The 24,459-nt window shown below is 37.9% G+C and overlaps 1 protein-coding gene across 6 annotated transcripts in view; it reads left to right on the top strand.

Annotated features, from left to right (window-relative positions):
* The window catches only part of LOC139939962 (kalirin-like), a 192,827-nt gene that overhangs the window by 144,997 nt on the left and 23,371 nt on the right, over positions 1 to 24,459 (top strand). For 3 of the 6 annotated variants that reach the window (XM_071936129.1, XM_071936134.1, XM_071936133.1), the window contains 8 exons: positions 8,500 to 8,581; positions 10,423 to 10,522; positions 19,293 to 19,403; positions 20,566 to 20,766; positions 22,039 to 22,128; positions 23,060 to 23,286; positions 23,750 to 23,816; positions 23,940 to 24,052. In XM_071936129.1, the coding sequence (XP_071792230.1) occupies positions 8,500 to 8,581; positions 10,423 to 10,522; positions 19,293 to 19,403; positions 20,566 to 20,766; positions 22,039 to 22,128; positions 23,060 to 23,286; positions 23,750 to 23,816; positions 23,940 to 24,052 (991 nt within the window). The remainder of the gene's footprint in view (positions 1 to 8,499; positions 8,582 to 10,422; positions 10,523 to 19,292; positions 19,404 to 20,565; positions 20,767 to 22,038; positions 22,129 to 23,059; positions 23,287 to 23,749; positions 23,817 to 23,939; positions 24,053 to 24,459) is intronic. The other 3 variants (XM_071936130.1, XM_071936132.1, XM_071936131.1) reach the window with 3 other exon arrangements.

Here is a 24,459-nt window from a genome sequence, read left to right as displayed (position 1 = left end):
GGATATAAAGAGGACAAAAATAGCCTCAAGTCTTGCTCCCTTTGAATGTATCTTTGTGGTTGTGTGACTGGATACACTTGCATGTATACTTGATTGCCTAATTGTTTGAGGCTAGTGTTAAAATAACCATTACTATTTGTGAATCTTGCTAAGGTATCTCAAGTGACTTGGAGGGGGGGGGGGGGGGGGGTGAGGTGAGATCAGTAACTTGGCCTATTCCTGTATAGTCACATAATGTAAATAAGATATGTTGGACTGAGCTGTTTTTGTTGCCCAATAATAACAGCTGTTTTACAAGAAATGTTTTAGCCTAGAGTGTTATGTAAAATGTACTGCACATCAGCAAGTGTGGCAATGAAGTAAGAAACTATTTTGATTTGATTATTTGGACAATAATTTAACAGTTGAAACCCTAGTTTTTGTAATTGGCAGTGTTCAATGGCAGATTGTGATGGGATGATGATTTGCGTTCAGTTGCTTTGAGTAATCTTGCATTAATAACCTGTGCTTGGACAATGTTGGGTCTTCTGTAACGCCATGTGTGCTTGTTTTTTACTGCTTGTTTAGTCAAAGAAAACATGGTTTCTGTTTGAAGTTGACTCCCTTTAAAACTTGACAATTGATCAAGGATTTCACAATTCTGTATTGCATCATTTGTGTCTCCTTTTCTAGACACACATCGTGAAACTATAGTCTATAGGTGGCTAGTGCATAAAGCGCTTGCCTGTCACCATGGAGACCCTGGTTCGATTCCTGCCAAAGGCAATGTGAGTAGAGTTGTGTGATGGTTCTTTCCTATGCCACAAGGGTTTTTCTCCGGGCCCTCCTTCTGTGGGTGTGCTCTTAGGTCATTCACAGTTTGATGAAGCAGGATGCCAAATGCCCTCTCATGCATGCTTCTTGGCATGTTGTTTGGGGCATCCTTTTAAATACAGCTTCTCAGCTACAAATAATAGTAATAACAAATAATAATATCAGCGTCTTATATAGCGCACGTAACTACCAAACAAGGTACTCAAGGCGCTGAGTATATATACAAACTTTCAGAAAGATAGGTTATTGCAGTGATGAATTCTGAGACCCAATTATTTAGCACCTCACCGGGGCCAACCCCTTCTCTTTTTCGATAAGTGCATTTGGTTCTTTTACAATGTACATGCGTTACACAGTCGCATCCGAAGGAAGAAGCAATGGTTACGTGTCTTGCTTTTAAAAGGACACAAGTGTCACACCTTCATCAAACTGTGAATGACCAAAGATGATCAGTCTCCCAAATTGTTATTATTATAGATACACATCAACCTACACAAATTTCTCTCTGATTTTTACAGCATATTTCGTGTGTGATAGTTCAGAACATGTTGAAATGTTAATTTATGTGGCCTTCAAAAACCATGATTCATATTTTTGAATTCAAAACTATTTCAGATGCTCAGTTTTAACTGATTTCCAAAGTCAAATCTGTGAAACTATTCGTTTGCTTATAAGCTGTCACCAAACAGGCCCATATATATACATCTCTCACTCTAGATTCCCCATGAATTAACCAACGACATTCCTGGTGACATTTTATGGTTCGTTGAAACAGTCCCTTAAACATTAGCAGACATCTGTGAAGTTACTCCTCCAAGGTTTAAGGAAGAAGACATGATTATCTTCCTGGAATCAGTGTTGCCCTTTACTGAGACAGTACGCTGCAACAATAATAACCCATATTGTTTCAAAATAATTATTGATGTGGTTGCTACAAGCATCAATAATAAAATCTTTCTGCTTGAAAAGCCACCAACCTTGGGGAAACATGACAGATGTCAAAATTAAGAAGTTGCTTCGTAAGACATCTTCAATAAGCATTGTGAAACCTTGCGAGTGCGATATGTTCTCGCAATGATGGAGGGGAATAAAAATAATTGGATTTGAATGAATACTTATCAGATATAAAAAAGAAGAACATTTTGTAACTCTCCTTTTTGGACTAATGCTACATGTAGTGCCAACCTCGTCTTGGTTCCCATGTGCAATACCACTGACCAATACGAAATTCTCAATAGCAGTATAAGGACCAGACTATTTTCCCTTCCAGCCTTCCACTGCACCAGTATTCAATGACTCCGGCTACAGCTATAGCTGTTGGCTACCTCCATGGCTACAGCAATTGGCTAAGGCTGTTGGCTACATGGTAATGCTGAAGAATAGGACTTTTCAGCCATCTTGGAATAGCCACAGCAAAGCCATCAATTCAAATACAGCATTAGTCTGGTGTACAATTTTAAAATGGCAGCCCTGTTATAATAATAAAGGTCTATACAACATGATCCACTTGAAGTCGGAGCCTATAATTAGATAAATTACCGCCACAGTTCACAAATACAGACTCTCTTTCCTTCGCTCATGGACGGCAGGTCTCATTATGCATGGATACCCAGAAGTCTTGCATAGCAACCCTAGTAGAATCTTGACAGGAGTACAGGGTATACACACGGCCAAGCGTGCTCAATACCGGGTCACGTCTGAATACCAAATATATTAACATTTACATGTATGCAATATATCCACATTACTTTGTAGTGGTGCTCTTCAGATTTGTTTTATAAGAGGGATTGGAGAGCCTATATTTCAAGTGTTTCTAGGCTTATTTATTGTTTTTATATAAAAGCCTAATGTACCCCTTGTGTTTTTAAGGATTACTTGCACAAAACCATGTAGGAAAGAAATCAGTGGGTGTGTTTTTAAGAGTCTCGTGAATTATCCTTTTCTGACTGTGATTTATCGCAGTATATTTAATTTCACAAAGCAGTCGCTAAGCACAGGCAAATGTTGCTGAGCAGGAAAAGGTCTCAAAGCGAGATTGTATCCCCAGTCAATTTGGGGTAGGCAGATAAATTTTCCAGGCACTATTTCCCGCTTACAATTTATGAAATTGGGGCTATAGACAGTTTCGCTAAGCATAATCATGAGCCTTAGTTAATATCTGGCTTACCCTTCCCCCTTTAAACCCAGGTCTGATTTATTTCCATACAGATTCCAGTCTTGCTCTATGATCCCAGTTAGCCCCAAGTCACATCCAATGCTCTTGTCTTCATCTAATTTTGTACTACTTAGCATCCGCATAAAAGGGGTCGTACTTGTTCACTCTGTTGCTTGGCGCAGCACTAACATAATTTTTAATCACAGAGCCAGTGTTTTATGGCCTTTGAAAGATATCTAACTACTCAAGTGATAATTATTTTGATAACTCCCCCATAAAGAGTCAGTCAGCAATCTTGCGCCCTTATCGGGAGCCCTTTTTTTATTTCTTCAACATAAATGTCAGTGGTTAATGCATGACGATAAGCGAATCATATGTTGTCATCGCGCAGCACTTAAACATGTTCTTATTGTGTATCTACAGAGTCAGAGAGCTTTGCCAGATTACAGCAAACAAGAGAGAAGCCAAGTCGCTTCCGGGGATTTTTTTGTCATGAAATCTTCTTCTTGGCTTTCCGAGGTGGCACTGACTGTTATCTCAGCTGTAATATCTTAAGCATTATTATCAGGGAGGGGCTTGTAACTAGAGGTCTTGTTTGGATTGAGTGGTGCATTTTCATTTTTACTGTGGTTTCAAGATGGTAGAGTGATTAACTTTTACATTCACATGAAAGGAATGTTAGGGATGATCGCTGTTCAAGAAGCTTTATTCTTAGTACGAACTCTGTTGAAAAGAGAAGCCATCCTGGTCGTGTTTTAAAAAAAAATTAATTTACTTGGCTGATGTGTTGACTTGTAAATATAACTAAACCATTGATGAATGAATGGAAAGCAAATGAATCGATGCAATTCAGTATGCTGAAGGAGCACAATAGTCTGTGCCCTTTATCATATGATGAAAATCTGCACTTAGTTTTGCCGTTATACAAAGGGAACATGACTAAGATGGTGACAGCTCGGTTCTAAAATAAATAAATAAATCACAGATACTCAATTTAACAATTTCTGTATTTGAGGAAAGGATTGCCCAAATAATTTAAACCCAAGGATGTACATCTACAGATCATGAATTCTAAGAAATCAGGAGATAATTATTTCTTTAAAATAAAAAATAAATAAAAAACATGAGGGATAAAAAAGCCACCCTATTTTGCTTCCTTAACATTTACATACTATAAGTCCATTTATGAATCCATTACATCGACCCCCCCCCCCCCCTCCTCCATGTCACTTTTTACTCTTTGGCCATGCAACTCTATCTGTCCGTACCTAACCCCCAGGCTCTAGAATACCTGATGAGACTGAAATTCTCCTTTGATCAGGTTTTTCCTCTGGCTATCCTAGGCCTAATATTGTGCCATTCTGCATCAGGCTCCATCCACTGGCTTGTCATATTGTCACATTGAACGACAAGGTTAGCAGTAAATCATATATTATATTATATGATATTAATAAATCCAACTCTTCGTATAAAACGCACTACAAGCATCTAGCAGGGATGGAGGATAGAGCAGGGGGAGTGACGGTGCATGTTGGAACAGCCCTCTTTGACTGATTCAGCTGGCCAGCATTACAATGTATGTACCAGCAGCCAGGCCTGGTTGTCCTATATGCTCAGCACACATTGAAGAGATGAAATGATCAACATTCCTCATGTAGTTACATAACAAATGATGGAATGTGAGCTTGATGTAGAAAAGACAGACAGTGTAATACCCTCTTAGTGTGTTTAACTGTCTTGTGACTGTTAATGACTGTTAATTACAGTCTAAAGGTATTGATCCCAAGAATTGATCCCTCCTCTAAGTAGATGACCCATTTTGTTTATGTTGATAGTTTTGTAACCTGATGATTGTAATCATCATTGAATAATCGTACAGAGAAAATATGTTTCTAATCAGCAATATGGATTTAATACAGATGCACATAGTGTTAGCCAGAGGGGTGTCTGGGTGTCTGTTGGATTTCTGTTTTATCTTTCATATTAATGTAAATATATTGTAAGTGAACTATTTGGACTGCAGTTCTTACATAGATAAAACATTTATTTCAATGTTGCCATGAATACAAATGTAAGTCTTGAAAATGGAGGTACACGATAACAAGTATATAAGGCGAACTAGAGAAGTACTAACAATTTACACAGGGCGGGGATAAATATTCACAAAAACAGGACACCATTTAGGCCTAGGGTGAAGCAGAGCTTTTGTCCCCGTACCTACGGACAGACACTACAATAAACAAACAAACAAACAAACAAACACATCAATGGACTACATGTAGCAGCACTGACTTACAAATGAACATGTAGGAACTAAAACAAGAAATCATCTAGTAATATAAATAGCATTTCTAAAATTTCCAGCAAATGTTGGCACCCTTTTAAGCAAATCCTGGCCAAATCCTTACAGTTGTACCACAGTCAGGCTGCTGACAGCGGATCACCCACCAGCCTATTTTCTTCCTCCATGCACCAGCATAATAGTATAATGTACCTAGACTTCTCTCGTTTTATTTTAAGTGACATGACATAAATTAAGGCTTGATTTATATACCATAATTTACATCATGATAAAGAGTGTCTATCACCGGATAGTTTTTCTCTCTTTTGTTGAAAATGACATGTGACAATTGCCATTTTCAAATATGTTACTTGGCTGGTGAAACAAAAATCTGCAGATATGTTCTCAATGTTATTGATTTCTAATACATAATTTTAATACATTTATTTTAAATTGATTAGACTGGTGTATTCATCTAAAACATAAACTGGTTGAAATGTTCAAGGTTTTAACTTTACGACCTGTCATTTACAATATTAATCAAACAAGGGACTTGAGTGACAAGTGACTGTATAGTAAAGGAAACTAAACCTTTTGATAAATTTCAACTTTGTCAGCTACCAATCAGCAAAGTTTTTATCTCCTTTCCATTGTTTAATAACTCAAATTCATGGATGTTTTTTGGGGTTCTCCTTCCTCTAACACTTCTCGTTTGAGCAGACCAAGTACAAAGTATAAACAGTCGTGAAATATTCACTCAAGAAATTATTCAATTATTTTCTTTTAGTCGGACAGGCGTCATCTCATAAAAATCACTCAATGTCAAATGTTTCTTTTTTTTGCATCTCTGATAAACTTGACATTTTACAAGACAGGGCTTGAACCCTGAAGTCATTTATCGTCTTTCGGTCTGTGAATGCATCTCCGCATCCGAGCCAAATGAAACTTCCTCTTTTTTTTCCTTCTCTCCCCTTCCCCGTATTAATATCGTGGCGTGTTTCTCCAAGAGACTGGAAGAGCTGGGGTTGTGGGTGACCTGGCTAATCCAGATTTGCATCCAGTGCCTCTGACGAGAGCTGCAGATTTTTGTTCAGAGACTATTGAGGCCCATTGACGTGGAATAGCATTGCTGTTTGTACCATATGTGTTCATACTGCTTTTAAAAAAAAAATGGTCTGCTTGAAATTTTCATAATATTAATTTTTGTTTACTTTTCTTAGATGCTTAATTTATTCCGTAAAATTGCTTTCTGTTAGCGATGTTCTTTTTTATAAATAAATCATTTAACCAATCATACATAAATTGGACTTGTAAAGATATCTGTTCATTCAAATTAAAACCGGATTAACACAAAACTTAACATGACAATTGACCACTTAATTTGCCCCTTCCCCTTGCCTCTTAGGCCGTAATCACCTCCTTTGTGGCCCCCTTCACCTTCCAATGCCTCTCCTTGAGATATCTACAGGCATGTCATATATTATTCAGTCAGTGTTGAAGTACAGTCCAGCCTAGAACACTGTATCAGGATCAAGTGGTCTACTACATTCACATGAACTGCGTCATTGGTGTAGCGCTATGACGTCTTTCACTGACAGCCAATCGCTATTTTGCCCTCTAAATCATGAAGGGTAGAGGGGGGTGCCTTCCCAGGGTTGCACATATGGAGTACATGGCTGATCGAAGATCCACACAGATTGTCCAATGTGAGGTGTCTTACAGATGGCTCCATGGACATTATTGATTTATTACATATATTTGTTTACACTGAACAGTTTTTATAAGTCATGTACATTTTTTTTTTTCCTCCACCTGACTCAGATTTCTTTGATCCGATATATGTGTGTGGCTGTTGGACTTTGCCTCTGTTTAAGTGGTGAAGGAAAAAAAGCATTAAATTAAAAAGCAAAAGGTTCTCCTCTTAGTATCTTAACAGTTTCATTTTGACCTTCTTTTTTTAGTTCATTGGTTCAATTATTCCCTGATACCTTTAATTGAAGTGGTAAAATTCTCAAAAACAAAATGTCTATGTTGTTTATGTGTACATTGAAGCCATAAGAAAACCACTCAGTATTCTCAAGAATTGCTGACAGGAGAAGCAAGAATATTTCAAGGGTTAGCAGGGTATTTGTGCTTGTGTGGGTTCATACCCAATGTTACGAGGCATTCTTCGCTTACAAAGCATTCTTCGCTTACACAGCTAGTGCAGAAATTTGGCGCTTGCCATGTGAGTAGAGAATGTTAATATCGTAAGCACAAAATGGCGGTAAGCAGAGCCATGAAATTGGGCCCAGTTCAAGTTTTAACTACTCATCAATGGTTTTGAAGTTAATTGTGAAGTCTTTTGGTGAATTGGGTTTCAGACAGTTTTTTTGATAAAGTTCAAGGTAGAGAGTATGTGTAGATCACCCTTGACTTCTGCCAGCTGACAATGCATTTACTTGTAATCTATTCTCATTTTATCTGACCATGCCTGTAGGTTTTTACACTTGATCCTTCATCAGTGAATCAAGGTCTAACCACAAGCCTTGGACCGTTATATCATTTTCATCTGCTTTTTTTTTTAAACTGCAACTAGATAATTGCCTTTCCATTTTGAACAATTGGCTTTAGTTTAAGAGGGATTTATGTTATAAATTGAATGTAGTATTCGCTCTCATAAATGATGAGAATTTATGATATGGTTTAATTTGGACAATGAGCATCAGAAAATGAACAGGTATAGTCTCTGACTTGGTTTTTAGAAGAAAGCATTCTCCAACATTTTATTGAATTGCAAGAAGAGTGGTTGATCACAAGATAACTTGTTTTAATCATTAAATATTTTTCTATAAAAACAACTTGTGGATGTTATGAGCACATTCTGTGATACACTGTTTCCTCAATTATTTTTAAGTTGAAATAGCATTTGTTTTGAAGAGCATTGATGATTATTTTATATTTGAAAAGATTGGAAAGTGTTGCATAAAATTTGCACTAAGTAGGGAACTAATTTCATGTGTAAACACACATGCATGGCACAAGGTTTTCGTCAGTGTTACTGTACATACAAATCACACAGCCATATGGACAAATAAGACCCTAAGTAAGTCAACCCTGAACCAGCGTCTATAATTTTGCCCCAAAATCGATCAAAAGCCAACTGAGGTATGTAATTTTTCGCAGGTGTCAAATGGCTTCCTAAATTCCATCCCAAATAATAGACTTGCTTAATAACTGAGTATCGTTTTTTCTGTTTTCTTGTGTACAGATTTGGAAGCAGGGTCTGCAAATAACACACTACCAATAAACAACAACGACCATCCTATTCCGAAACGGAAGGGCAGTATCAAGTGAGTGCTTCTGTTTTTCAGTTCAATACCTTTAAGGAAATATTTCTTTCATTGCTATCTTTAAAAGTATTGTACAGGATTGGTAGAGGTTACATTTTAGTTGCAGACAGTGTTCATGTTTTATTTGATCAACCATGGGGGTAAAGATGAAATACAAAAAAAAATATGTAGAAATTTGGGCTTAATCCATGTGTGAGCAGGAGAAAATAGTGAAAAACCATGTACAATATTCAGCATGTACATCTTTGTTGTAACAATGAAAATCAGCTGTTGCTTTTTAGGTATTCAGATTCATTATTCTTGAATAATACTTCATTTCACAGGGAAATATTTCACAGAAAAAAAAGGTTTCTTGTATGAGCTTCATAATCAGTAAGATCCCAGACAATATTTAGCAATGAAGTTTTAATACTTTATTGAACTATGTTCCTGGGTTTCCAAACACCGCCATTTCCAGGTTTCTAGATTCAGCTAAATTATCTGACCTTCATCTTAAATGAATTGCTTGAAGGTGTTAATTCTTGGAAGCTTTATACATTCATATTTTCTCAAGGTTCTCTAAACTCTCTCAACCTTCCTTCTTAGAACATGACAGCTCTATTTCCAACCAACTTATACTTATTTCATTTATTTTGATTTTGTGTGCGAGTTTTTCCTGGTAAGATGTTATGATTAACAGAGTCTCAACTCCAATTACCTTTTGATATCAAAATGTCACCTAGTTGTATTTCTAGGTACATTTATTTTTAGGTCGACCATTGTACATCACTCCTCATTTCATATACAAGTGCTATTTTCCGTATAATTTTTGTTGTGCGGTTGGGAAAATTGTCTTGGAATTGGGTAGGTATGACGTAGCCATTCATCTCTCAGCATTGAAATGATTTCCCTGTAGTAAAAGGACATTGGCGGTGATGGGGTGTACGTCATATATTTCCATTGAGTTAATGCAATATATCCTACAAACAAATCCTTCTCAATGCTCTTCTGAGGCTAGTCAGGAGTTCCAGGCTCCTCTCTTCGGGCTACATCACTTTTTTATTATTTTATGGTTGGGTTCTGATGTCTAAAGATCACTTTGGACAAACATTACAACCCCTTGGGTCTGCAATATTTCACAGATAGATGGGAAAAGTGCCTCTTATTTTCTGTATCCAATTAATACAAAACTCTGTTGATTCAGAGAATTTGTTTTGTTTCTGGATGGTACAGCTCTTTGTTTATTTGTTTGTTCGTGGTTTGACTTTTAGTTAGTGGTTTGTTTTTATTAAAATATGTGTTTGGGGGATTCCCTGAGCAGTTGTTTTCCTGTAATCACACCAGCCCTGACCTTCCGCGCATGGTACAGGCTGCACTTCCTAAATGGTAACCAAATAAGATATGAAGTGGATGTCAGGCAATGAGGCAATAAAGCCCAGTCAGAATTTGTACGGTTGAAATGCTGCCCACCTCTACAGTGATATCTCCGTGGATGAGTTGGGACAGGCTAGTTAGGGGTTAGCGAGAAGTGAATACATATTCATTCAAGGAAATGTTAGTGCTGTTGTATACGCTGATGTGTAAAGACAGAGACATGTACGTAGTGGGAGTCTGATCGCCCACCATTGTGAGGGACATCATAAAGACCTTGATGTGATCTTGGCTTGTGCCATAATCTATCCAGCTTTTGCCTCAGGGTTAAGTGTCTGTTGTGACTGTTGAATGTTTAAAGATACTACTGAAGATAGGTCTACCCTGCGTCACCGATAGTTTTGGCCATTCTCTATTTACGTCAGTTCTCTATATTAATTTTCTTTTCTAAATCATCAAATTGTTGTCTTCATCACAATGTCTATGTTCAGGAAGTGGCTGACTAGTCCAGTGAGAAAATTGAGCACGAACAAATTGGATAGAATAGACGGCCCAAAAGGAAGAAAGCTTCACCAAGATTTAGCAGTTAAGGTAAGACAACTTGTATATTAATAACCATTGACCAGTTGCAGCCTTTCTATAAATCATTATAATTATCATGTGGATTGGTCGTATCAATTCACGATAAGTTTTATTGGAGTACAAAATCAACCATGTAAAAGTAGATAAAATTTAATTTGAAAACATTTTGCTTATCGGCCTTAACCAAGAAACAAGTTACAAATTACCAACACCATTTGGGTTTATGCTTTGCATGGTGGAAAATTTCTCCCGATTTACTTTATTTTCATAAGTTCAAAGTATCACATTGACCATTTTAATCTTGGTCCATGAAAACTGTTTAAAAAAATTAAACTAATTTGTAAGCCTTTGAGAGCCTTTGTAAGCCTTCTAATTTTTTAGCCTTCGAGAAAGACTCTGCCAGGGTCGAAACGTCAGGCCATTAACTATTTTTTGCATTTATACCATCGGTCCATGTGGTTGGGAAGTTGTTTGCAATAGCTAATTTTATTTATAATTTGTAAAGACACACACCATTTGTACCTTTGAAATGTCTTGAGCAGTGCATCAGACAAAACCTTTTGATAAAGGTAGGGTCATAGTTTATTAGTTGTTGTCAATATAATGTTGATTTATAAACTAATTTATCAATGATAAAAGTCACTGAAAAGTACTGATTACTGCGGTAAGCAATCCCAGAACTTGTTCATCTGTTATTTGTCTAGTACTTGGTAGATACAGACTGTAACATTTCTCTTGTAACCAGTGAAGTATTCTGCCTGTCAGGAAATAACCTGAAATACAAGGTCATTATTTATGTCAAATGTTGTATGTCATTTGAAAATATCTACCTTCCTTCCTGTGTGTATACACATTTGTAGAAATAAGCACTTCAAACAGATTAACATAAGACTACTTAATTGTGTTAATACCCATACACTGGGCTCTACTGGCAATTTAAAACTCTAGTTTGTGTTGCCTTTTTTTAATTTTTTTTAACAAGCCCCTTCTAAGCGCTCTTGTTATGCTGTTAATGTTTTACAAAAAGGGAAAGTCCTTCTCAGAAACCTGGGATATTGAAGAGAAGCCAGTTCACACGGTGGACAGCCTGTTTGATACGAGTGACACTTTGTATTCAAATGCAAATTTTGATTATAATAACTACACACAAATCCTCTTAAACTTAAAAGGGCTGTGATCAAGTAAGTATCAAGAGATGCTTCGACCACCCAGAGATAGAACGTTTTATATTATTTAGTCTTTTTGTTATTATTATTATATTTTTTTTTTTATAAATAAAAAAAAATAATAATAAAAAAATAATTGGGCCAAGCAGGTAATAGAAAGCAAACATGACATTCTAATGGGAGACATAAGTTAAGCTATTTGTATTGCTAATTTTCTTCAGCCAAAGGAAAACAAAACGGGAAAACAACAGAGTAAACAATCGACACAACTAATTTGATCCATAGACCTTATGACCTAGATCTGGTCCTAAACAAATGCTAACAAATTTAAAAGCAAACATAACACATTATTTTCTTTATTAATTTTCTTTAGCCAAACAGACAATGACAAACAAACATGGCAATACAACAGAGCAAACAAAACAAGAAATACATACGAATACAAATAAATATGATATCTTAACAAATATTTAATTTAAACAATGACACTGATGTTCATTATACTCTCATCATTAAGGTTTTTAAAAAGCAAAGGAAATGAAATTTTAATTATTAAAAATAGTATTAACAAATTGAGAGGTCGTGGCTGAAACTACTGTCAGAGTCATGAATGCAATTTGCTACAGACCATGTTACACTTTAGATAAGACTGGACTTAAAGCAATTAATTATCCAGTAACTTCTAGCTCATTGGCTTTTAAAACCATTGATATAAAGATTAACCTATTTACCCAACCAACCATCAAAAGCTAACAACCCTGTAGATAATCAAGCTGTAATGAACCATGTGATTGGATCCAACCAATCAACTGTTTGAACATCAGATAACAAATTATGCTTACAAGTGCCCCCTCCCCTTGCATGCTGAGGTCTGATAATAAAGCTGCTAAGAATAGAAACTTAGCGTATAGGATAATATTACTCAACAAAAACTGTATAAAAATCCAAATCAGTGTATTAATTAGACCGAGGCTAGAACAAAGTGTAGTCTGGTTCTCTTTGCATGCAATGAATATAAGCATTCACTGCTGTTATTGGACGCATGGAACATGACCAAGATGGTGGCAGCATGATGAAGGTGTATGGGCAATATTCACAAGGTAGTGAGGCCCCATCACACCATGCACATAAAAAGGATGAGTAGGAACCATTGACTATGTATAGGTTGCATCTCATGTTATCCAACATCATGAGAAGGCATCTTGTGTCCAGCCAGAGGCCATTGAACAAGATGCTAAGACGATCCTATACACATTGGCAGTTGTGCGTCAGCTGGTCCACTAATTAAGGGGTCTGTTCTCTTTCCACCTAGAGTGAGATTTCTAATTTGGCCTTGTCCACACATAGAAAAGGGGGAGGCTTGGATGCAGATTTTTGATATTGTTTTATAGAAGAGGATATTTATGTTGATATTCAATACTTTAATATTGAGTGACTGTGATGCATCGATGGATGCAAGAATGAAGAGTTTCTATCTCGTAGTGGAATTGGCTTATCTTTAAGAAAACATGAGTTTGTAAGATATGGGCACAGAGACTGGGTGTCTCAGTGAGACACTTACACGTTGTATTTTAAACCTGTGGGCGATTGTTTAATTGACATTTTCTCCTGCAATTGACATTGTGGTTCTAACTCAGAAAAGCAGACTTAACTAATTAATAATCCTTTTTTTTTTATTCTGAATATATGTTTGAGAATCCCCTTTTGGACACAAACATTTCCCAATTATGACCAGTGAGAATGAGATTTCATTTAAAGTAACATAATTTTTTTAATTTTTTTAAACCCCTTTTTTTTCTTCTTCCTTTTTTAACGACGACTAAATGACCATTGAAAAGGCAAAATAGGATAAACATTGCAATACACCAACAAGACTAAAAAAAATCTTGGCCAGCCAGTGGATCAGAAAACAGTTTTGCAAATATGGAATGAAGAAGTTTGGACCTTCCAGCTAAATGGTTGGGACACTTTACACCCCCCCCCATGTTTCGCTATCTCCAGCTTCAGCGCATACTGCGCAATTAAAGCCCTCATTGACCCGGGGGGGGGGGGAGTGGCAGTGAGATTAGGCTGGGACTGTGATACAAAGAACGAGAACATGTAAAACTCATTTTCTTGCATGAAATATAAAGGCAGGATAAAGGCTTAATACTGGCTGGAGTTTGAGGCAAAGGATACTTCAATCTATTTGGGTGGTTTTTTTTCTACCCATTCTTATCCATTGTAATCCAATAAACCACAGCAGATGTCATTGCTTGGTAATTCTCCTGCTTCAAATCATTTCAATAACTCCCAAGGTTTAATCCTTGTCAGTCGGTAGGACCTCGGCTATGTAACATGCTCAAGCCTGGAATTACACGCAGGCCATTCAGGCCCCGGTGCCTCAGGTCTTGTCCTTGGTGCCCCATTTACTTCAAGACTTGCCAATGAAAGTGCCCGCTCAAACATGAAATTCCAGGGCTGCGTATTCCCAGTCTTCATTAGAGAAGCTGTTTCTCTTCATGTTTTCAAGAAACTGCAAACAAAAAGTTACAATGCTTAGTTTGTCTCTTTAATTATACTTTGTCTCTTAAATTATATTTATGTATTGAAACTGTATCATAACTTTGAAATGATAATGCCCAAGCACACTTTGAATTATTTTTTTACAGTATATTTGCTGTCAGCGAAAACAGAAGATGATATTGACTTGGGCCACTGTTTTCCTTTTTTCATCATTGTGAGCGAGAAGTACAAGATTAAATGGAACAAATGAAAAAGGGTTAGTGGGGCAACTTGACCTATAAAAGCTCAACTTAGTTAGTATGTCGTATGTCGGTGAGAGTACAGCTGTGGGCAATGGTTAAGTATACCAAGTACTTGTATTTGGACGTCAGAAATGAACGCCAAGATGCCCCCAAAGAATGACCTTTGATAATTTACAGTAAACTGAGTGAATGATACTCTTGAACATGAATGCTTCGAAGATGTTCAGATTGGATTCTCTGTCACGTCCTTCTGTCTTACATCATTGTAGAGACCTTGTTCATGGCTGCCATAATCTACTTGGGTAGTAGAATGAAAAGCAAGTCAAGTTTTCAAAAGAACATAATCTACCCAGCAAGTAAATACACATGGTGTTACTACAAAACAATGTATGATGAGTGCAACAGCAAGAGTTAATACTGATTTTCATATGGGATCTAACTATTTTTCCTTCCAATCTCAGTTCCGTTTTTTTTCGAAATGAAGGAGTAAAATTGAAGATACAATTGATGGAATTGTAAAATTTAAACCTTTTCTATACCTTTTTACTAGAGTTATTAGTGAAATTATTTAATCAAGTCAGCAACTGATAAACCAATAAAGACTTTATATCCTGAGATGTAAAATTGATTAATCCATTTAATGGGGGGGGGGGGCTGATTAGAAATACAAACAATCTTATCTCTAAAAGATTTAGTTTTTAAACGACCATTAGAGCCCCATGTGTTTCCATGGCGCGCATCCTACAGACAACCTAATGATGTTTAATCAGAGCGTGGCGTAATCCAGTACTGATCGCCTCACGTTATGACGCACTGGCTGTCGTAATGTCAGCCTGCTCCTCACCGGGGACCATTAGTACTTTGTGCGTGTCAAAGTTGAGCCAGGTGCCAGTAGCTTTCATTCATGTCTGTTGGTTAGGTGGTTAGGTGGACGTGTAACCAGACACCTTATTGCTTGCCCATCAATGTCAGATTTACTTCATGTCTAAATGCCATTAGGTACATGTACTCGAGAGTGGTAGGGGTGCAGGGAATTTCAATTTCTTCCTCCCTCCCCCCTCCACTCCCTCTTCACCCATCCCCCTTCTTAGATTGATCACTCATCTCAATTATATTTTAATAATGTGTGCCCCTCCCCGATACACATACAGCTCTGTGTTGTAGTCACTCTGTGGACATCCCTTGTTCTGTACACTTAAGGAAAATGCTATTCTTCATCACTGTCCAAAAATACTGTGTGGACCTGTATAAGTCCACACAGTGTTTCAATTCCCTACATTATGTGGACTTTTGATCTCAGGTCCAAACTTCAAATGTAGCGTTACAACACCCTTACGTATTTGAATGTGACTACAACTTACTTCAAATACACCCCAGCCTACTTGTAGACCTGCAATCCCGATCATAATGATTGGGCCATGTGAAACCCAACATTCCCAACCCTATTGCAGTGCTCCCTCGCTCAGTATTGTTAACCCCAGCTGATTGCGCAATGAGAGCAAACATCGAGTGGGGGCGGCAGCCCAATGAGATTGTCTGGAATTGTTATAAAAAAAATCTAAAAATAAAAAAACATAAAAAGAAGGCTTTCAACCAAGTTTGGAATGTGCGAACACAATTATTATTCATTGCCTGCAGAGTAGGGCTTAACAGAAAAAGGGGAGAGAAAAAGTTTGTTGGTGTTGCGGGGGCTCAATGAAATATGGCCATTGCTTTTATGTGATCGAGAGACACTTTATTGATTTAGAGGCGCTATCAACTCAATGAAAACTAACGAAGAATTGCAGCCAGCTCACTCAAATGTGTCCGACCTCCAGCTATACATCCAAATGTGTCCAGCTATACATCCATTATTTACTAATCATCTTAGTAATTAAATCTATATATTTTTACGTCTTTGTATGTTGCCACACATAAGCCTTTATCAGAAACACATATTGATTCTTGTTGTTTAATTCAGTTTAAATTTTGTTGTCTCTCTCGGCCAAAAGGGAATGAAGGTGTTAGTTCTACATTTTCTGGAACAAAAGTAAATTAGCAAATCGGCCTGTTAATTTGTGTCAATATCATTGCATTTCAGATTCAATACACGTACAAAACAAATCTGTAAACCATTTGTCAGAATAAGACGATTGAATTGACGTGTTACATCAATATATCTTTTGCCCTTTTATCTCAATCCACTCAAGGGGGGGGGGGGAGGATAATCAACATGTTTTGGTTGATAGTTGTTTTTATAGACATCTTCTTATACTCGTCACTAAAAAATTCTTGTTAGAAATTTACAACTGAGAATAGCATTGTTAACATGTTTTGGTTGATAGTTGTTTTTATAGCCTTTTTTTGTACTCTTCACTAAAATTTCTTGCCTGAAACTTCCAACCCAGAATAGCATTTCCTCGTTTTAGCCAGGTACCACGATCAGGCACTGATCAAAATCACTGGCCCAAGAATACGGCATGACATCATCCGTTACCCGAGCAACCATCCCCATTTCTAATTGGGGCCCGGGAGTAATAAACACTGTGCAGCAGCTCATACGTATTGGCATGTTGTTCACCTCAGTGTTTTTGTGTGCATTAACTTGATGAGTTATCTTAAGGTTCGTAGAGAGGGGCTAGTCATCCTGACAAGAGTTTTTTTCTTCCCGCTATCTTCCTTCGTCTTTTCCTGTTGATAGGAAATGAGATATCTGTCGTTTGGAGATGGTTATTTTTTTTCATATATTTTTAGTCCACTTGTTGTTTCAATTAACAAACGTTGTTGATTTCTGTTTATTATAAATTGATAAGAGGAGTTTCTTTTGCTCCTTGAATATGACGGAGATAACTGAACGTATTAGAGATTAAATTGTTAAGTAGGGTTGTTTTTGTTGTTGGATGTTTTGTCACCTTGCAGAAGGCCTGTCAGTGACCCGTGGATGAAACCAGCGGTTGATGACGGATGTTTTTAATTCATAGTGTAGATGGTGTCGATTCTGCTTAAGGGATGAGAGGGAAAGGAGGAGGGTTTATATTCGTTGGGAAAGTACAGGATTGTCTGAAGGAGCCTAAGTGCTGATCGAATCATAGCGGTTGAGTGAGGATGACGGCAAAGTCCATCGTAAAATGATGGCTTGTCATCAACTCTTGATATCAAAGATCATAAATTCAGTTATGGAAAGTGTTTGGTAAAAGGCTTGATGTGCCAAGAGAATCATGGGGTTTTTAATTTTTACACCAAATTTGCTCTTGTATCAAGTCCGTTTCTTTTGGAGTAGAAATACGTTTCAGGAAAAAGTTTTGCTACGAAATGTATTTATCTTTTTATTTCATTTACATTGTCTCGTCATTTAAATGTAAACTCTTTTCATGTTGCAACCATTTTCTTCTTCTCCCCTTGAGATCAATGTAACCGAACCGAGGATTGAGGGACACATAGTCAGGTCCCTTCTCTAAATAGTGCAGATACTAGTGGTGTTATATTAGGTTACAAGACCTGATTAAAAGTACAAGCTTTCTTCATCATGCATAACAAGCACCCTGTGACATGACAACTGAAACATGTTGTAAAAGTTGAAAGTATACAAACTTTTGTTTGTTGAAGAACATTATCCATGGTTCCCTCAGTGGCAACCATAAATAGTAACACCCAAGGCAAATTTGGGGTCTGGGTATACTTTCAAATATCATAGCGACAGTCTCCCTTAGTACTAGTCCCCATAATGCAGCTTGGTGAGAACCATCTGTTTTGAGTTGCTAAGATGTCTTACATATGCCAAACGGTGTGTGGCGTTGCTAACATACCACAGGCATCCAATCGCACTCTGCTTGGACTTGAACTACCTCTAGCATCAGACTAGATGCATTCCCCATGTGACATTAAGGGGGCTCATGGTAACTCCAGTCGAGCTGAAAAAAACCTGAAACAAAAAGCCTCTGTCAGTCATCACCAAGGCTCTTAATTAAAGTGCGTTTTTTTTTCTCATAGCGTGTGGAAAGATTGCCATTCAAATGGGTTTAAGTTCTGGTGTTCTATTTCATTGTGATTGCTGTAATATATAAGAGTCCAATTACAAAAGAGCACATAATGCCATAAGTAATAACAACCATGCTTGACAAAGCAGTTCGACAGCAAAATACATTGTGTGAGATTGGTCCCAGGTTTTAAATTCCTTGAAATTGTATTTGTTGCAATTCTGGAATGTTTTCAAAGTAATAATTAGTTTTCTCTTGGATGAATGCTTGGAGAGATCAGGAAAAAAGACAGGGAGTGTTTTTGTTTTAATTATAGTTTACAGCGGGCAGATGTGATATGGTGACCGTTGTCCATTTTAATTGTGTAGCCATTGCATTAGTGTGTGACAATGAAAAGCACTTTTTGGTGCAAAAGTATCCCTGTGTGACATGGACTAATGTTCGTTGTTAAAAGTACATTGTCATTGATTGATAAGCAGGCGTAATTTTTCTTCTTTGTCTTCAAAAATCCACGTCATGTGGGACTAATTAAAATGTTCCCGTCTTAAAGTGTCAGAGGAAAGTTCAGTTGTCCCTTGTCAGATATTCCCTATCAGCTAAAATGCTAGACTCCAGGATAAAAGCAGATACACTATGATTGGCCTCCGACTATTTGAATACTGGAATTCAATTTTTGACCAGTCATGTGCCGTCTTCTATGTTGAACTTATTCATTCGTATCAGAATTGCTCATTGTGAGGTTTATAATCTCTGCATTCTAAATAAGGCTTTTCAGCTCAACCTGTTCTATTTAACACTTCTAAAATTAGGCTTTTGTCAGCTGAGCTCAACCCGTTCTATTTAACAGTACTAACTTTGTTCCATACTAATTATGTGTAAACTCATTTGCATATCCTGCCCCTCCCTATAGCAACAAATTGGTGATGAAGCCAATGATGAGGACCCTCTAAAAGAGGACCCGCCCCTTGCTGCTGGAGAAGATCTATTGGAAGACGTGAGTGGGCCAAGCCGCCACATACATGTACATATATGCACTTTTTCTGCCATCTTTTTGCTAGTGTATAGTGGTTGTGGCCCATCCCTCATTTGACCCAATCCATTTGACCTCAATCATCATTTGACCTCACCCATCATTTGATCCCACCTTTCATTGGACCCAGTCATGAGCCTGTAGCCTATTTATCAAAACCCCCTGTATTAAATGTCGTACTACTTTTCACCAACCTCCATTCCTCCTCCAGCACGTGTTCTAGCCTTTACCCATTTTATCCTTAACCCATTTCGCATCATACCCGTTTCTCACCACACCCAGTTCACCCGCACTTTTTTTTTTTTTTTTAATGATATAAACCTGCATGATCTTATTTCCCTCTACATCCATTTGTTCCTACACCCATTGCACCCAATACTTACTAGATACTTACCCACCGCAACCTATACCCTAACACACCCACCCACTACACCCTTTAATACTTGCTAGATCCTTACCCACTGCACCCTATACCCTAACACACCCACCAACTGCACCCTTTAATACTTGCTAGATCCTTACCCACTGCACCATGTACCCTAACACACCAACCCACTACACCCTTTAATACTTGCTAGATCCTTACCCACTGCACCCTATACCCTAACACACCCACCCACTACACCCTTTAATACTTGCTAGATCCTTACCCACTGCACCCTATACCCTAACACACCCACCCACTACACCCTTTAATACTTGCTAGATCCTTACCCACTGCACCCTATACCCTAACACACCCACCCACTACACCCTTTAATACTTGCTAGATCCTTACCCACTGCACCCTGTACCCTAACACACCCACCCACCCACACACCCTTTACCCTTACACCAGATTAATCCGCCTGTTATGTTATCATGATTTTAGTTTTGCATGCATGTAATATATGGGTATAGATTGCAATCAATATTGCAGTATCTAAGGGAAACCAATTGGGTACAATTTATTTGTTACCCTAAGAAAGGCGAGTTGTTGTGTATTAGATGTGCTGCATAAAATTGCTGTAAAACTTTATCTTTAAAACTTTGTATGAATGAAGGATTGTTCATGAGCCTTCAAGTGAACTCCCAACCTTAGCATGCATGCCAAAAAACATCCCAGTGAAACAGAACATTAAACCTTGCATACTTTGTGTCTTTCTCCTCCTAGGAGCGTGTTTCTGCGGTGAGCCAAGAGGACCTCCTTGCCCCCCGCTCATCACCCCCTACTGTCCCTCCTGAATCGCCAGTCGATGACGAGGACAACCTGGAGCCGATCGAGGCGGTACCGTTACCTCCACCCATGGAGCTGCAGAACCACTCCAATCTGATCAGCCATTCTTCCCCCTCAGAGAAGGAGGACGGGCGTGAGGTAATACCTTAGCCGACTCTAGCCGACTCAAGCCGGCTGCAGCTGTTGGCTGCAGCTTCAATGTTTAAGATTATTCCTTCAGTGATCAGGGCCCAATTTCATAAAGCCTTTGTAAGCTTAAAGGCATTAGCCTACTCACGCTACTTTAGCTGCGGTTTTTGGCTGCAGCTTCCATGATTAAAATTAGCCTTTGCAGTGATTGGGGCCCAATTTTTTAAAGCCTGTAAGAATAAAAACTTGCTAAGCACAGACAAATGTTGCTTTGCAAGAACTGGTAACCGGCAAAAAGTCCATGAAGTTATCATTGTTGTGACTGGTGCCCCACACACACAGCTCACAGTTTTGGGAAAGAGATAAACACAAGTGTCCTTACTAAATCAAATTATCTCTTCAATTCTTCATTGATTTTAAAGTGGGCTTACAATTCTGAAAGACAAAATATTTGACTTATTCTGTATTTTGGGAACAACAATGCATAAGTGATGGTCCATGGGTGGTCAAAGTTTGTGTGCACAAAAGATACCGTTCAGGACCACAGCTGGACGTCATGGTCAGAATTGTTGGAACACTTCCATGCTCGGTAGTGTCTCTATTCAATATGTTCAATGTTGAATCTCCTCGATTATTTAATCTGCCATTTGGGTATTGTATCAAACAGGCTTATGATTTCTTAGGATTTCTTCAGCTTTGGAGATTTTCTTGAGTTCCTTTAGCCTTGGAAAGGGGGTACCATGTTACTTATGGAGCACCACATGTAGTTTCAGGCTATACTATACAGATGTGCTGAGATACTCAGACTATTAACTGTGTCAATAGTTATTGTCTCTTTGTGTATGAAGAGTTTGTACCCCATACTGTCAGCAGACATAACTGTTGACATGGTGTAGTGTCTGTGCTTTTGACTCTGTCCTCAAACACTATTGTGCAGGTGTTGAGGAGGATAGTCTACACAATGCAGTGTAGATTTAGCCTGGAGTACAATGTATCTAAGATCAACACGTACCTGTCCATCATTGTAGTCTTTGAGGTTGATGCTCTCTTGTTGAATGGCAAGCAGTCAGCCAGGTCAGCCCATGTCAGCCAAACCTCCATGGCTGGACTTAACTTGCACCCTGTATGTTTCATGTCTTATTCAACATTTTCAGCATTGGTTGATTGGGAGGTTGCTCAGAAAAAACACTATTCATACTTTCATTACTATTAATTATGATGTATTATTTATCAGACACATTTTTGCTGTTCTTTCCTTTTAATCCATTCCGAACTCGTCAGTCTCTTCTGTCGTTGAGCCCCACACCAGAAGTGGCCTGCTCTGGGCCAGGCACTGTCTCCGAACTAGAGCAAATCATAACCCATAAAAGGGTATGTTACTTCCATTAACGGAAGAAGTGTTTGGGTTGCTCCCCAAAAATGTGCCGTCTGATGCTGTGTGTTTTTAAGCATTGTGTTTTAATAGTTGGTGTCGCAAACTCTTTTTGCTTATCCTGGTCGTTGACAAAGGAATTTTAAATGTGCTTATTCTGTTATGTTTGCCTTTGTTGTATTTAATGCATTGATGTTCGATGTTTGTGAATGGGAAATATTGTGCAGTAGTCTCAGTAGAGTTAATGGCCAACCAGAGGGAGAAAGTATAAATCTTCTATTCTTTGGGTTTGGTTAAAAAATTAACAAGCTACTTGGTTTAAATGGTGTAATTGGGTTGTTTTTTTTGCCAGTTAATATTTCAGTTAAGCTAACAAATGTTTCCTTTTGTTTTTGTGGAGGGGCGGGGTTTTGGTTAAGGGAAGGAATAATGTGAGACAATTCATATTTTTATTTTGCTTCTCCAATTATTGCATTGTGAAAAATGGGAGTAATGCGAGATAACTTGTATGTTTTGTTTTGCTTTTTGCTCCTCAAATTATTGCATTGTGGAAAAGTTTGATGAGTAACGCTTAATGGTGAGCGCTTGATTATGTCAGCTTAACACTCACCATTGTATGATTTGGCTGCTGTAAATACCCCCTTGTTAAACCTAGTAATACCCCCTTGTTAAACCTAGTAAAATCGTGATTTACATGATTTTATGTATATTTTTTTGCAATGCATTTCTGAAACAGTGTGCTATAATCTGAAATGTTCCTGGGAAACTCAAGATGTTTGTTTGTTTAGTTTTTGGAAGAAGTGCACTCGCCAACGGGACCTTCCTCTTGCTTTTTGAATAAGCCGTTTGTCATCTGTACATCGAAGCAAGAACACTGAATAATAATCTTGCAAGTTAAATAAAATCTTGGAATCCTTTTCCCCTTGATAGGATGATGAGAAGGAAGTAGACACCAAAGAGGTAGTCAACACCAACGGTAACGCCTCGGAAACCGACAAGGAGGATCCTACTCAGGAGGAGGGTGAAGAGGAGGTACCAAAAGGAGACTTGAGTCTTGGAGATCTAGAGCAGACAACCTCCCCACCCTCTGATGATGAAGGGGATACAGAGGCTCAGCAAGCTGAGGCAAAGAAAGAAGCCGCCATCCAAAAACTAACGTAAGTTTCAGATGATGTTCTATGAAATCATTTTTGACATTGAAGTTTCTTTGTGAATATTAAAGTCCTTGGACGCTTTGATGATTGTCAAAGACCAGTATTCTCACTTGGTGTATCCCAACATGTGCATAAAATAACAACTGTGTAAAAACTGATCTCAATTGGTTGTGTAAGTTGCGAGAGAACTATGGAAGAAAAACACCATTGTTGCACAAATTGGTGTGCTTTCAAATGCCTAAAAATGGCTTCAGGCCTGAAGTCTTTAAATATTTGAGTGAGAAATAACCTATTATTTCAGAGGGAGTAGTTTCTCTATCAACAGCTTTAAATAAACCCTTGTATACAAACCCATGTCTTGTGTCTCCATTCTCCCACCTTCCCTCCCATACCACACAAACTGAATCCTTCCAGATTCAAACTCTCATCAACCTATGACTATTGCTTCTCATATTTTCAATTGTAGATATATCATGGCTGAAATAGTTGAGACGGAGAAGGATTATGTGAAAGATCTTGGCAAAGTCGTAGAGGTAAGATGGCAAACAATTTAAGATGGCCGCCTGTGAGATTGACTGAGTCATTGTTGTGGGATGCATTGATTTTGACATTCGGGAAAGTTCTTGACATTCAATTTTTTTTTTTTTTTTTTGCAGGAATATAAGGAATATCTAAAAGACGAGAACGTCCAGAAACCGGAAGGTTTGGAGGAAGGAAAAATCAAGATTGCATTTGGCAACATCCACCAGATATACGAATGGCACAGAGAGTAAGCGAGATACTGTTCATTGTTAGATTTTTTAAAGTATTAAACTTTGTATTGAAGTGCCAAGAGGAATGGTTATTAATGTCATGCAGCAACATATTTCTTAAAAAGCCCAAACAAAAACTATCATCTTTTGACACTTAGCCCTTTGTTAACCAATCCCTTTATTTTCAGCTTTCCTTACGGTTACCCATTAATGTTTTTTTCTTCTATTGTCCCATTCCATGATGCGAAGCGCACTAAATGCGTGCCTATCCTGTCCAGCATTTTAGGAGTCAAAATTTACAAAAAGGACCTGACTCCTAAAATGGCGAAAATAAATGCGCACCTTTTTTTGATAATCCAAAAGGATAATGTTTTGGGATAATCCTCTATGAGTATTATTTCAGTTGTTGATTAACATTAATGGG

This window comes from Asterias amurensis, chromosome 7 (assembly GCF_032118995.1).
Source record: "Asterias amurensis chromosome 7, ASM3211899v1".
Lineage (NCBI taxonomy): Eukaryota > Metazoa > Echinodermata > Asteroidea > Forcipulatida > Asteriidae > Asterias > Asterias amurensis.
The sequence above is the reverse complement of the archived record's forward strand: the minus strand, read 5'-3'. Positions and strand labels throughout refer to the sequence as shown.